Raw genomic sequence first — 13,923 nt, forward strand, 5'->3', positions numbered from 1 at the left:
TTTTGTCTTTTTTTCCTCCACCCTGTCTTCTGGCCATGACATTTTTGTTTCCTTTTGACTTTTTAAAAAAAAAATCATGGCAGATTTCAGAGAAAAGAGAAAATTTTAAAAAAATCAGGAAACAAGTTGTTATAAAGCAGTTTAAAAATGAAGAAAAAAAGAAACTTATGTACAAACTAAGGGGTGTTTTTAGAACATTGTATAGAAATAAATTCATGTAAAAGGATCAGAGGCAGTGGAGCTACTGATGTGAGCAAGTGGGACAAAGCTCTGGGGACATGTTCAAGGCCAGTGCTGAGGGTTTACGCCAGTGGGTGTATGAAGAGTGAGTGCTTGTGTGACGAGGCTCCATGTGTGTAATTCCCCAGCCAGAAAAGGATGCCCTTTCATTATCTCTTAAGTGAGATCTTGGTTTATGAGGGTTTCTACACACTAATTCTGTCATGAGGTTTGCATTGCCTAAATATGTGAGAATAGGGTTTCAGTTCTCACCATCAAAAAAAAAGAGAAATGGCCTCTCCAAAGGACCTATGATGGGCTCCAGGAATTGCAGTTGGCAAAGCGTGTACACACACACCCTGTGCACCTTCAACCAGAGGCTCCCAGTGGTGGGAACCCTCATGGGTGCAGGATTAACAATGCAGAATGGAGTTCTGAGGAGTGAGCATGGTCTGGAAGCTCATACCTGGGTCCGGACCCCACCACCTCCAGTGTTGGCCCCAGTGCCTCTTGGAGCTGTTAATGAAGGAATTTGGTAATTTCCAAGATTTACTTTCAAGAATTGAAGACTAAACAGAGAGTTGTGACCAAACTCCAACACCTGACAACTGGTGGATCTCTGGGACTACTTGGCAAACAGTGTTTGGCATGGCACAGATCCTTGGTTATTCAATAATGCCCACTTGATTTGCTGGGCAGGCAAGATAATGGCTACTGCTGCAATACTGAGCAATTAGCAAGTATATTTGGTGACCAAATATGCCAGTGTTTGGTCGCTTCCTGAGCATTTACTGCCTCTACTCACGGCAGAAAAGGGCGTGATGGTCTTCACCAATATTAGAACAGGAACCTTTTTAAGGATACACAGACACTGCAACAACCCTGTGAGGTAGGTACTGTTCCTACTGTATAGAAAGTGAAAAGTGCACAGATTACTTGTCTAAGGGCAAGGCACCTGTAACTTCAGAGGGGAGATCCTGTACCCTACCACTGCTCAGTGGCCAACTTGGGGGTCCACCTTGCCCTTCCACGTACTTATATTACGTGACTGAAAATATTAGAAACCTGCCACATGGCATTGATAGTAATTGCGATGGACGGGGTGACTATATAACACCACTAGTTGGTTACGGGTTTTGAGTTCTGATTCTCCCATGAGGTACAGCCCTGATGGAAAACATTGAGATCACTAGACTATAGCTGACCAGGGCGATGGCTGGCATTTAACTGGCCTAATTGTGGTAAGAGTTCCATGCCCCAACCCCTTCATAATTATGTTAACATCACATAAGAACTCAGAAGGGAAGCAAAACGTGAGATTTCCTCAGTGACACGAGGGTAAGGTCAGAAGCACTACATTTGTGCTGCTGATAAACGCTGTGCAAAATTACCTTTATTTTCTAATTGTATTTAAAAGCAGGAAGTTTATAAATAATGAATCAACTTGAGAAATAATCCAGGGGAGATGGTGTTCGTGTGAACACAAATACGGAGCGTTTAAATCTCAGAGCCTCATACTGCTTTCCAACTTCCTAGCTTGCCTAAAAGTCCTGTTTCAGCCGGGACCTCCTCTGCTTACCAGACTCAGACTCTGCAAAAGAAAAAAGTTGGCCTCCCTTCTTGAAGAAAAGAGACCTTTACGGGCCCAATCCTAAAGAGAAGCTTCTATCCCCATTACCACACATCGCCGTTTTGGAGGGGAAAAAAAAAAAAAAAAATTTGCAAGAGAATGCAAAATGGCGACCTCCAGTGACGTCATACCTGTCTCGGTCGCGTACTGGAGTCTCAGTAAGGGCGGAAGTCGGCCACAGCCGCCTCACTTCGGGCGCTCGTGGCTACTCACGCAAAAGGAAAACATCCAACGTCGGGCGGATGTGTCCGGGCAGGTAATTTACTAAGGGCGGAAGTTCTTTTAAGGGCGGAAATACTATGACCCAAGAATAGCTTCCGGGGCGAATCGGAAGTTGCTTTGTTTTGCTCCAAGATGGCTGCGGGGATGTATTTGGAACATTATCTGGACAGTAAGAGCAGGCTGGAGGAGGGGGTCAGGGGTCGTAGAGTGGTGTGGGGATTGGGGCTGAGAGGATCTGTGGTCCCGAAGTCCCGGCGGTGAGCAGCTCCTAATTGTGCAGGGGTTCCGTGGGAGGCAATACTGAACGGTGTCAAGAAAGAGGGGGCGGGGCAGTAGGGTCGAGGCCTCTGGGTTGAGGGTCGGCGAGGGAGGACTTGCGCGGAGGGTCTCAGGATTTGTCTTAAATGGCTGGTCGACGAAACACGGAAGATTTTGCCGCTCCAGTTCTTTAGGGTCCCCAGCCTCGGGGTAGATTGGTTCCCCCCGGGGGTGGTTCAGAGTCGGTGTCACCCACTGCCTTTTGGAGCAACGGCCAAGACCTGCTCTAGTCTCCTGGTTCTTTCCCAAGTGGTTTCTCTTGAGGCTGGGGTGGTGTTGAGTGACCGCTATCAGATGGTGAACCGGAACGCTTCAGGGAGTAAAGGTCTGATTCCCTTCAAATGGAGATTAGTGCTGTTTATGCCGTTAGTGTAACCCACCCCTTCACAAAGCCTGGCCCCTGCTGCACTTACGTTTGTCTTAGTGTCACCAGTCATTCATTCGACAAATACTGAGTTCCTGCTATGGGTCAGACATAGTGAGGATTTTTTTTTTAATTTATTTATTTGAAAGGCAGAGGCAGAGAGGGAGAGGGCTTCCATCCACTGGTTCACTCCCCAAATGGCCACAATGGCCAGAGCTGGGCCTATCCAAAGCCAGGAATCTGGAGCTTCTTCCAAGTCTCCCAGTAGGGTGCAGGGGCCCAAGGACTTGGGCCATCTTCTACTGCTTTCCCAGGCCATAGCAGAGAGCTGGATTGGAAGTGGAGCAGCCAGGACTTGAACCAGCTCCCATATGGGATGCTGGCACGCAGATCAGAGCTTTAACCTGCTGAGCCACAGCGCTGGCCTCATGAGGATATTTTTTAAAATGAGGAAGACACAGGCCCTGCCCTCAAGAAGCACGTGATCTAGTAGAAGTCAGATGTTGCAAACACTCATATATATATATATATATATATATATTTATAAAAGTGTGGCAGGAAATATTACAGATATAAGTACAGTGGTTAACAGTAGAGAGAAAGGGGCTAATTACCTCGGGATGTAGGTGAGGCTTTGCAGAGGAGGCAATATTTGAACAGAATCTTGAAGATTTAACTGTTTACTTGCTGTATGGGGAAGGAAAGGTAATGCTGTGGCAAAGGTATTGTGTGATGTGCTTGTCGCAAGATCATGGGACGATGAGGTCAGAGTCTGATATATACAAGGAGACATCCCAAAGCTCATGGAGAATAGAATTAAAAGGTGTTTATTTTGGTCCAGGTTTTTTATTTGAAACATTTATTTACTTGAAAGGCTGGGTGACAGAGAGGGAGAGAAAGAGGTCTTCCACTCTCTGGTTCACTGCCCAAATCCCTGCAACAGCCAGGGCTGGGCCAGCTGAAGCCAGGATCCAAGAGCTCCATCCAGGTCTCCCCCATGGGTGGCTGGAACCCAAGGACTTGGGCCATCTTCTGTTTCCTTCCCAGGCACATTAGCAGGAAGCTGGATTGGAAGTGGAGTAGCTGGGACTTGAACTGGCCCTCTGATATGGGATGCTGGCATTGCAAAAGGCTGCTTAACCTGCTGCACCAAAACACTGCCCCGACCCAATTATTTTTTAAAATCCTGGCGTATATGAGATCCTCAGAAGGCTCATGGCAAGTGCATATTCTGAAAAATATATGCATTGAATTCAGTCTTTTCTGGACCAGAACTTTTTTTGAAGATTTATTTATTTATTTGAGAGTTGGAGTTACAGAGAGGGAGAGACAGAGAAAAAGGTCTTCCATCACTCCCCCAAATAAATAGCTGCAACAACTGGGGCTGGGCCAGGCCAGAGCCAGGAGCTTCTTCTGGCTCTCCCACATGGTGTAGAGCTGGAGCGGAAGTGGGGCAGCTGGAACAACCTGGTGCCCATACGGGATGCCAGTCCTGCAGGCGTGGCTTTAACCTGCTGTGCTGCAGTGCCAGCCTCAACCCGATTTTTCTGTATTCTGTTTTTCCATTAATGTGTTAAAGTACTGTCACATGACCCTAAAAAGAGAGCTTGGGAAATGAGACTAAAGGAGGAGGCTAGAGCTAGATTGGGCAAGCTCTTTTTTTTTTTTTTTTCCTAAAGATTTATTTTATTTTTTATCTGAGAGGCGGGGTTACAGAGAGGGAGAGACAGAGAGAGTGAGCGAGAGCAATCTTCCATCTACTGGTTCACTCCCCAAAGGGCCACAACAGCCAAGGCTGGGCAAGCTAAAGCCAGGAACCTGGAACCTCCAATCTCCCACATGGGTGCAGGAGCCCAAGCACTTGGGCCATCTTCTGCTGCTTTCCCAAGTGCATTAGCAGGGAGCTGGACGGGAAGTGGGGGGCCATGACTCAAACCAGTGCTCATATGTGATGCCAGCACTGCAGGCAGCAACTTAACCTGCTACGCCATCGCTGGCCCCTGGGCCAGGTTTTTTCATCCAAGCTAAGAAGTTTGGATTTAAACTCCAGTGATTATTTTGAGAATAATGCTTTGTGGGTTTTTTATTATTTTTGTTGTTTTAAGATTTATTTATTTATTTATCTGAAAGCAGAGAGAGAGAGAATGAGATCTTCCTGGTTCATTCCAGCAAGTGGCTTCAGTGGCTAGGGCTGGGCCATCTGGGTCTCCTACGTGGGTGTCAGTGACTCAAGCACCTGGGCCGTCTTCTGCTGCTTTCCCAGGCACATTAGCAGGGAGCTGGATCAGAAGTGGAGCAGCTGGGGCTGGAACTCGTGCTCTGATTTGGGATGCTGGATCACAGGCAGCACTGTGCCACAATGCTGGCCCTCAGTGTTATTTTTATAAAGGAAAATAAGCTACGTATGATAAATTGGATCCAGATAAATTTGGTAACGTGGGGATCAGTTAGTGAAAACAGTCTGGGTCAGAGATGTGGGCCTGATCTCAGAGAGTAGAAGTTAAATATGCCAGGAGTTAAATATGCTGACTGAACGAGGGGTTGAGCAAGAAGGGAGAATTTCCGGTGACTTCTTCCTGCTGGAAAGTGAGGCTGATGTGTACCATCAGCAAGATGGGAAATCCAGCAGAAACAACAGTGTGTTTAATTCCATTTAGAGGTAAGCATAGGACTGGTTATTATAGCTATGAGGGCAAACAAGATTTTTCAGGAAAACAAAGTGAGAAAATGAGAGGACTGAAGTGTAATCTCAAGAAAACATTCACATTGAAAGGACAGACCAAGACATGTCAGTGTTGAAATCACCAGGAGGTGTATAATCAGATGTGAATCCTGAGAGGCAGGAAGTTACTCCAAGGAGGGAAGATGGTGCCAGCTGCTGCATGACATTTATTTTTCGGTTATTTTTGAATTGTAGAGAAGGCAATCTGCCCTCCGCTGGTTCACTTCCCAAATGCCAGCAACGGCTGGAGCGAGTCAAAGCCAAAACCAGGGCCAGGAGCTCACTATGGGTCCCCCATCGAGTGTCAAAGATCCGGCTGCTTGCAGCATCACCACTGCCTTCCAGGGTGCACGTTAGCAGGAGTGTGGGAGCGGAAGCAGAGCTTGGACTCCACCCCAGGCGTTCCCACACAGGTGTGTGAGTCCAGAATTGCATTTTAATTGTTAGGCCAAACATCTACCCCTGCACAGATTTTTTTTTTTTTTTTTTTTTTAGAATAGAAGTAATAAGAGATCGTTTGATTGGCTAAGTCATTTTTGATTTGAAGCACTAAGTGACTTGGCAATAGCAGGCCTGAGGTGCGTTAAAGCAGTAGAGGCATTTTGAAAGTTTGAGGTAGAGTCATGGGAAGAGAAAAAAATGTTCCTTTATGGAAAAATAAATTATTACAAGTATTTATTGAGTACCTTCTGTATGCAAGGCATAATTCTAAACACTAGGGAAATAGGTGAACGAGACAGACTTGTCTCTGCTCTTGTGGAGAGCTAGGGAGACAGATACCAAATAACTAATTGTGTAGTTACTAAAGCTGGATAAGTGTTTTAAAAAAATTGAAGTAGGCTGGCGCCGCAGCTCACTTGGCTAATCCTCCGCCTGCGGCACCGGCACCCCGGGTTCTAGTGCCGGTTGGGGTGCCGGATTCTGTCCCAGTTGCTCTTCTTCCAGTCTAGCTCTCTGCTGTGTCCCGGGAAGGCAGTGGAGGATGGCCCAAGTGCTTGGGCCCTGCACCCCCATGGGAGACCAGGAGGAAGCACCTGGCTCTTGGCTTCGGATCGGCGCAGCACGCCAGCCGTTGTGGCCATTTAGGGGGTGAATCAACGGAAGGAAGGCTTTTCTCTCTGTCTCTCAATGTCTAGCTCTGCCTGTCAAAAAAAAAAAAAAAAAAAATTTTGAGGTATAGGGGCCAGTGCTGTGGCTTAGCAGGTTAAGCCACTGCCTGCAGTGCAGGCATCTCATATGGGTGCTGGCTCGTGTCCCTGCTGCTCCACTTCATTCCAGCTCTCTGCTAGGCCTGGGAAAGCAGTATAAGATGGCCCAAGTCCTTGGGCCCCTGCACCTGTGTGGGAGACCCAGAAGATGCTCTTGGCTCCTGGCTTCGGATCAGCACAGCTCTGTCCATTGTGGCCATCTGAGGAGTGAACCAATGGAAGGAAGACCCCTCTCTCTGTCTCTCTGCCTCTGCCTCTCTCTAACTCTGCCTTTCAAATAAAATAAATCTTTTTTTTTAATTGAGATACAGTACCTTGATAGTATGCATCTGGACACTTGCTCATGAGAGTCTGGGCAAGTCAGATTTGAGCTGACCTCTGAGCAGTGAACAGGAAGAAGCCCAAGAGACGTAGGGGGGGGGGGGTGAGGAAAACCCAGCAGTGTGTGCAGGCAGAGAGAACAGCGTGTGGAAGTCTGTGTTGCAGGAGCAGCCCTGGTGAGTTTGCACAACTCAGGGATGGCCAGTGTAGCCAGAGCAGAGAGTGTGAAGAGACACCAGGATGAGCTGAGGCTGCTGGGAGGTGTGCAAGGACCTCAAAGTAGAGAGCTTCCAAGAACAATCAGGAGATACTGGAAGGCTTAAGGAGGAGAATGACTTGATCAGGTTGTCAATTTTTTTTAATTGTCATTATTTATTTGAAGGGCAGAGAGACGATCCATCCACTGAATGACTCCTCAAATGCCTGCAACAGCCAGGGCTGGGCCAGGCTAATGCTAGAAGCCAGGAACTCCATCTGGATCTCTCATGCAGGTGGCAGGGCCCCAGCTGCTTGAGTCGTCACCTGCTGCCTCTCAGGGTTCCCATCAGCAGGAAGCCAGAATCAGGAATAGAGCTGGGACTTGAGCCTGGGTGTTCCAAGACGGCATACGGGTGACCCGGTTGGCCTTTTTTATTTTTTTTTTTTTTTTTTTAAAGATTTTATTTACTTATTTGAGAGGCAGAGTTATAGATAGTGAAAGGGAGAGACAGAGAGGTCTTCTGTCCGCTGATTCACTCCCCAGATGGCTGCAACAGCCAGAGCCGAGCTGATCTGGAGCCAGGAGCTTCCTCTGGGTCTCCCACGTGGGTGCAGGGGCCCAACCACTTGGGCCATCTTCTACTGCTTTCCCAGGCTATAGCAGAGAGTTGGATAGGAAGAGGAGCTGCCAAGACTAGAACCAGCACCGATATGGGATGCCAGCGCCCCAGGCAGAGGATTAACCTACTGCTTCATAGCACCGGCCCCCCAGTTGGCATCTTAACAGCTACCAGATGCCAAGCCCCAGTTTGCATTTTCAGAAAGAACATTTAGGCTGCTATATGGACAGTAGCTTGGAGGTATGTGTATGGTGAGGAGCAGTAGTCCTAGGAGACAAGGAAGACATTTGCAAGTTGAGGGTGGGGCCAGCATTGTGGTACAGTGGGTTTTAGCCACTGCTTACAATACCAGTGTTTCATATAGAAATGCTGATTCAAGTCCCAGCTGTTCCACTTCTGATCTAGCTCCCTGCTGATGTGCCCAGGAAAGCAGTGGAAGGTGGCTCAAGTACTTGGGCCCCTGCCACCCATCATGGGGACCAGGATGGAGTTTCTAGGCTCCTGGCTCAGTGAACCAGCAGATGGAAGATCTCTGTCTCTGTTGCTCTGCCTTTCAAATAAATAAATAAATAAGTCCTTTAAAAAGAAAAGAAAGTTGGAGGTTGTAAGTAAAGGGTTTGGAGGCAGAGACTGAGAATAAGGGACAGGATTGGCATTGTGGCCAAAGCGCTTGGACCCCTGCCACCCACTTGGGTGATATGGGTGGAGTCAGGCTCCTGGCTCAGCCCTGGCCATTGTGGCCATTTGAGGAGTGAATCAGCGGATAGAAGACCTGTCTGTCTCTCTCTAACTGTGCCTTTCAAATAAATATATCTTAAATAAAATAAGGAAAAGGCAGGAGTTATTAGTAGAGTAAGGTCACCAGAGAGGAAAATGGTGGGATAGCCATGGATATTTGAAGAGATGAGCTTGGGACGGGGAGGGAGGTGAACACAGCCTCATGTTTGAAAGGAACAGTGGGGACTGGTGTTGTGGCACAGTGGGTTAAGCTGTTTCCTGTGGTGCCTGCATCCCATATAGGAGCACAGGTTTGAGTCCTGGCTTTTCTACTTCTGATCCACCTGCCTGCTAACACACTTGGAAGGCAGCAGAGAATGCCCAAATACTTGGGGCCCTGCCACTCATGTGGAGTCCACGATGGACTTCTGGGCTTCTGGCTTTGGCCTGGCCCAGCCCCGGCCATTGTGACCATTTGGGGAGTGAACTAGCAGATCTAAGATCTCTTTCTCTCTGTGTGTCTTCCTCTGTCACTTTGCCTTTCAAATAAATAAATTTTTAAAAAAAAAATATTTATTTGTTTTATTTGAAAGAGTTACAAAGAGGCAGAGGCAGAGAGAGAGGTCTTCTGTCCACTGGTTCACTCCCCAAATGGCTGCAATGGCCAGGGCTAGACCAGGCCAAAGCCAGAAGCTTCATCTAGGTCTCCCGTGTGGGTGCAGGGGCGCAAGGATTTGGGCCATCCTCTGCTGTTTTCCCAGGTGCATCAGCAGGGAGCTGGAAAGGAAGTGGAACAGCCAGGACTTGAACCAGTGCCCATATGGAATGTCGGCACTGCAGGCAGCAGTTTTATCTGCCACACCACAGTGGTGGCCCCCAAATAAATAAAGTCTTTAAAAAGAATAAAGCTGTCACAGATGGATCCCAGAAACCCAACTGCACTTGGAAAGGAGCTTTCAGGGCAGTGCACAGCCCAGTGATGCTCGGCTTCCTTCTCTTCCCTAGGCATCGAAAACCTGCCCTTTGAGTTACAGAGAAACTTTCAGCTCATGAGGGACCTGGACCAGAGAACAGAAGGTGCGTACAAGTATGGGGAGTGTGTGCCATCGTTTGCTTCTCTGCTTGGTGTCGCCAGGCCATCTGGTATGATCTGGAGAAATGTGGCTTTGCTCTCTCTTTTTTTACTCTCGTAATTCCTGAGCAAAGATAATGATGAACCTCCTTCCTCCATGAGTTTCTCCATAACAAATGGAGTATGTAGGCAGTACTGGAGAACTCAAAGATGTCACATTGCTTATACTTTTCTCAAGAAGAATTCAAGTTAACAAAGTTGAGAGTCTAGAGTCATTTCTACTCTCCATGTTCAGTATGTCAGTATGTGTATGGGATGACCGCTTATTAATGCACTGTGACAGAAATCAGTGTGGCTTTAGATTGCAACTCGTCTTGGGAGACAGGAGCTTTGCTCTATAAGAAATTCTTAAAAAGAGAAAAAAGAAGAAGGAAAGGAAAGGAAAGCAGAAATTAATGTCAAGATCTCTGTACCATATTCTTCAACCTCCTAGAAGCATTAGATTCTGTCTCTGGCCTTGGACATTGAGCAAATTTGGCTGCATTGAGACGTTCACTTGGAGCCAGAGAAAGGCTACTGCAGTGGTCAGGTTGGTCTCTTCAAGATCAAAGGTCCCTGTTGGAGCTGTCCTCACACCCACTGAGGGCTGTGCAGGTCTTCCATCCCGCGTAAGCACACTCACGGATGTGACAAGCTGGTGTTGGGGTACACGCAGCTGTGTCCAGAGTTACTCTGGGTAAGTTTACTCATGAAAAGAGACATCATCTATGGTCCTGGACACAGACCCCTGAGCACTGCCTGCCAAGCCTTGAGAACCAGCTTGCTTGCTTTATAACACAGATGTGCCTCTGAGTTTATGCACGGAAGGAGCACTGGGAGATTATGGAACTGCCTGCTTTTGCAGCTTCGTCCAAGGGCCTGGCGTGAAGTAGGGTATAAACATGGTGTGTTCACAGAGCCTGCCTGTGATCTGTTAGAGTCAGACTTTGTCTCTTCCTGGGACTTTTTTTCTGAGGGAGTAAACATCTACAGTCTGGATGTGCTGGGACACCAGCGGCTTTCCAGTATCAGAATGTTCAGAGCAGTATCAAAGGCACACAAAGAGAAACAGCACAATGGGAAGGCTGACGACAAGCAGAATCGTGTGTGGGCAGCAAGGTGAGCAGGAGAACTGCTGCCCAGACGGGGTAGGGCCTGGTGCCGCCTCGGGAGGGAGCGAGCACAGACCTGGCAAGCCAGCAGCTGCAGGTGCCCCAGCCTGGCGTGCCGCTGGCAGTCAGAGCTGCTGTGGGATGTTCTTGAGACAAGAAACAAGGCATCTTTGGAGACAAAATTCATGGTTAAGGAGCAGCACGCCTGCAAAGAAGCATCTTCAGACTTCCACAAAAGAATACTGCATATTTTTTGAAAGGTTTTATTTATTTGAGAGGTAGAGTTACAGACAGAGAGAGGGAGAGACAGAGAGAGGTCTTCCATCTGCTGGTTCACTCTCCAAATGACCCCAACGACCGGAGCTGGGCCGATCAGGAGCCAGGAGCTGCTTCTGGGTCTCCCACGCGGGTGCAGGGGCCCAAGCACTTGGGTCATCTACTGCTGCTTTCCCAGGCCATTAGCAGAGAGCTGGATCGGAAGTGGAGCAGCTGGGACATGAACCGGCGCCTATGTGGGATGCCGATGCAGCAGGCTCAGCCTACTATGCCACAGCGCCGGCCAGTATGCTGCTTATTAATGTGTGCAAAGGCTCCCTGGATGAGTTTCAGTAATTTAAGTTTCAACTATAATAGCAGTGTTTTCCACACCTCGAAGGCTCCTGTCAAATGCATATTGTTCTTGTGTTGCATTACTTGAGTACGTGGCACAGGGCCTGTGAACGTTCACCCGCTTTAGTCTGAGAGTTTTGGTCAGTGACAAAGGTCCAAGGAACAAGAGAAGAAGTGTGTTTCACCCAGCCACTCAGGGGCCATTGTGACCTGGCCTCTGTCTCTGTTGTAGACCTGAAGGCTGAAATTGACAAGTTGGCCACTGAGTATATGAGTAGCGCCCGCAGCCTGAGCTCCGAGGAAAAATTGGCCCTTCTCAAACAGATCCAGGAGGCCTATGGCAAGTGCAAGGAGTTTGGTGACGACAAGGTGCAGCTTGCCATGCAGACCTATGAGATGGTATGGCCCTGTTCATGGCCCCCCACCTTACCTCCCGTCTAGTCCTCAGGGTCTTAGACCCCGCCTTCAGCTGTACTGGGCTCTGTTTGGGGTCTGGGAGAACCGTAGAATCTGCCTTCGCCTAGCTTTTTATTGGAACCAGCCTTACACGGTTCTCTTCTCTTTCCTTCCCACGCAGGTGGACAAACACATTCGGCGACTGGACACGGACCTGGCCCGTTTTGAGGCTGATCTGAAGGAGAAACAGATTGAGTCAAGTGACTATGACAGCTCTTCCAGCAAAGGCAAAAAGAGTGAGGAGGGGGGCGGGGCTACGAGGCCTGGGGCCAGGAGTCCAAGGGAGAAGCAGCCAGCTTTTCACCCCCGAGGGCGGGGCACAGGTTTGGAAAGAGGGGGGAGAAGGAGGACTTAACCCATCTTCCTGTCTCCCCGCCTCTGGCTCCCCCACTTCTCCCCCGGAAGGTCGGACTCAGAAGGAGAAGAAAGCTGCCCGCGCTCGTTCCAAAGGGAAAAACTCAGACGAGGAAACCCCCAAGGCCGCCCAGAAGAAGCTAAAACTAGTGCGCACGTGAGTGAGGCAGGGCGCCCTTCTCCAGATGGCACACTCTTCTTCTGTCCCCAGGCCCCACTCGCCCCCAGCACTGCCGCTTGCCGTTTTCTCTGGCTTCTGTGCCAGAAACTCTCTTCCTTAGCGTTTAGGCTTCTGCTCGTTAGAGAGGAGAAGCTCTGAGCCCTTGGCCCCACCGGGGTCTCCTCCTGCCACCTCTGAGCGCCTCAGGTTGTAGCTTCCCTTTCTGCAGATGACACTTTCTCTTCCTCTTGGCATGCAGAAGTCCTGAGTATGGGATGCCCTCAGTGACCTTTGGCAGTGTCCACCCCTCTGATGTGTTGGATATGCCTGTGGATCCCAACGAACCCACCTATTGCCTTTGTCACCAGGTCTCCTATGGAGAGATGATTGGCTGTGACAACCCTGATGTGAGAACCATTTTGCTTCAGATGGGGGTGCTGAGGGGCGTAAAGGGAGTGGGCACAAGCGGTGAGGGGGTGCCTATGGTTGAATAGTGGTAATTCAGCACAGGAGGATGGTGGTTGGGGCTGGCTGGGCATGGGACCTCCAAGAACTCCCCCAGTGGGATGGACTAAAGGGCTACTCCCAGGCAGTGTGTGGGGGGGGCTCTGTCTCACCCTGGCCTCTGACCGCGTCCCTCTTCCTCTTTTTCCAGTGTTCCATTGAGTGGTTCCACTTTGCCTGTGTGGGGCTGACCACCAAGCCTCGGGGAAAATGGTAAGAGAGGATGTGGCAGGAGCTAGCTGCCCTGAGCCCAGTGGTCCAGAGTGGTCTCCCTGTCGCTCACTTTTGCCCGCCCTCTCTTTTCTCCTGTTCCTTCGTAGGTTTTGCCCACGCTGTTCGCAAGAACGGAAGAAGAAATAGATAAGGGCCTTGGATTCCAACAGTTTCTTTCACATCCCCTGCCCTGGGCTCGTGGGCAGAGGAATGCCTGTGCTGGGGCCAGGGGTTCAGGGAGAAGTGGATGGCACCACGCTGTCATCCCTTCTTCCCCTACTCTACTCCCGACTCCTGGTGCCCGGGCTGCACCCAAGCCCAGCAGGGGAGGGTGCCACAGCCGCCAACAGATGTGCTCTCGTTTGGCCTCCCCTCCGGGGGAAGTGGTCTTGCCCACTGTCCTTCGCCCCCGTGCTGGCGTCGGTGCTGTATTTCCGAGGGAGGGTCCACTTTGTTCCCCTTGTTTTGTATATAAAGACCGGGGCAGTTGCCCCAGCCCTCTTAATTCCCCTACCCCTTTTCGGGGGCTAGGTGTGACGAACTTGCTTCTCCCTTCTCTTCCTGCTTTCTTCATGGGGGTATGCCGCACATCATCTGGGCTTGGGCCCTACTTTTGGGGCCTCCCCTTTCCTCCGTGCCAAGGGGATTTATCCTCGCCTTGTGAGTGGGAGAAGGCTTACGTGTTAAAGGCATCTGGGTGGGTAAATAAAAGCTGTACATGTTGGCCTGCTGTGTTTATTGTAGAGGCGCTAATCCATGGGGGAGCATTCTTTGTGTATCCCGCGGGTTGGATAAGAGGTGTAGGAGGCTGGCATGCCAGAAGTAGGGCAAGACCCGAGACCAGAAGTTTCTGTACCAGAATCCA

At 49.5% G+C, this 13,923-nt stretch overlaps 1 protein-coding gene across 7 annotated transcripts; it reads left to right on the forward strand.

Annotated features, from left to right (window-relative positions):
* The first annotated feature begins 2,178 nt into the window (after positions 1 to 2,178).
* Positions 2,179 to 13,782, forward strand: ING4 (inhibitor of growth family member 4). Of its 7 annotated transcripts, none has more exons than XR_016213476.1 (8): positions 2,179 to 2,328; positions 9,545 to 9,616; positions 11,604 to 11,770; positions 11,949 to 12,054; positions 12,233 to 12,338; positions 12,710 to 12,748; positions 12,997 to 13,058; positions 13,166 to 13,782. XR_016213476.1 is itself a non-coding variant. In XM_008259740.5 (8 exons), the coding sequence occupies exons 2-8, from the start codon at positions 9,589 to 9,591 to the stop codon at positions 13,203 to 13,205; spliced, it is 666 nt and encodes a 221-aa protein (XP_008257962.1). In that variant the 5' UTR covers positions 2,179 to 2,328; positions 9,545 to 9,588; the 3' UTR covers positions 13,206 to 13,782. The 7 variants fall into 7 exon arrangements, 4 of the variants coding, with proteins under 4 accessions (XP_008257962.1, XP_069905439.1, XP_002712933.1 ...); XR_016213474.1 differs by having other exon boundaries at positions 2,179 to 2,240; positions 11,949 to 12,063; XR_016213475.1 differs by having other exon boundaries at positions 2,179 to 2,240.
* The last annotated feature ends 141 nt before the right edge of the window (positions 13,783 to 13,923 follow it).

This window comes from Oryctolagus cuniculus, chromosome 9, assembly GCF_051225735.1.
Source record: "Oryctolagus cuniculus isolate XC-2025 breed Fujian yellow rabbit chromosome 9, ASM5122573v1, whole genome shotgun sequence".
Lineage (NCBI taxonomy): Eukaryota > Metazoa > Chordata > Mammalia > Lagomorpha > Leporidae > Oryctolagus > Oryctolagus cuniculus.

Bases quoted from the DNA above. Each gene is read 5' to 3' on its own strand.
- ING4 (XM_002712887.6), top strand. From the start codon at position 2,204: ATGGCTGCGGGGATGTATTTGGAACATTATCTGGACA. The intron at 12,064-12,232 runs GTGAGGAGGGGG...CTCCCCCGGAAG, and splicing joins TTCCAGCAAAGGCAAAAAGA to GTCGGACTCAGAAGGAGAAG. The intron at 12,749-12,996 runs GTGAGAACCATT...CTCTTTTTCCAG, and splicing joins TTGGCTGTGACAACCCTGAT to TGTTCCATTGAGTGGTTCCA.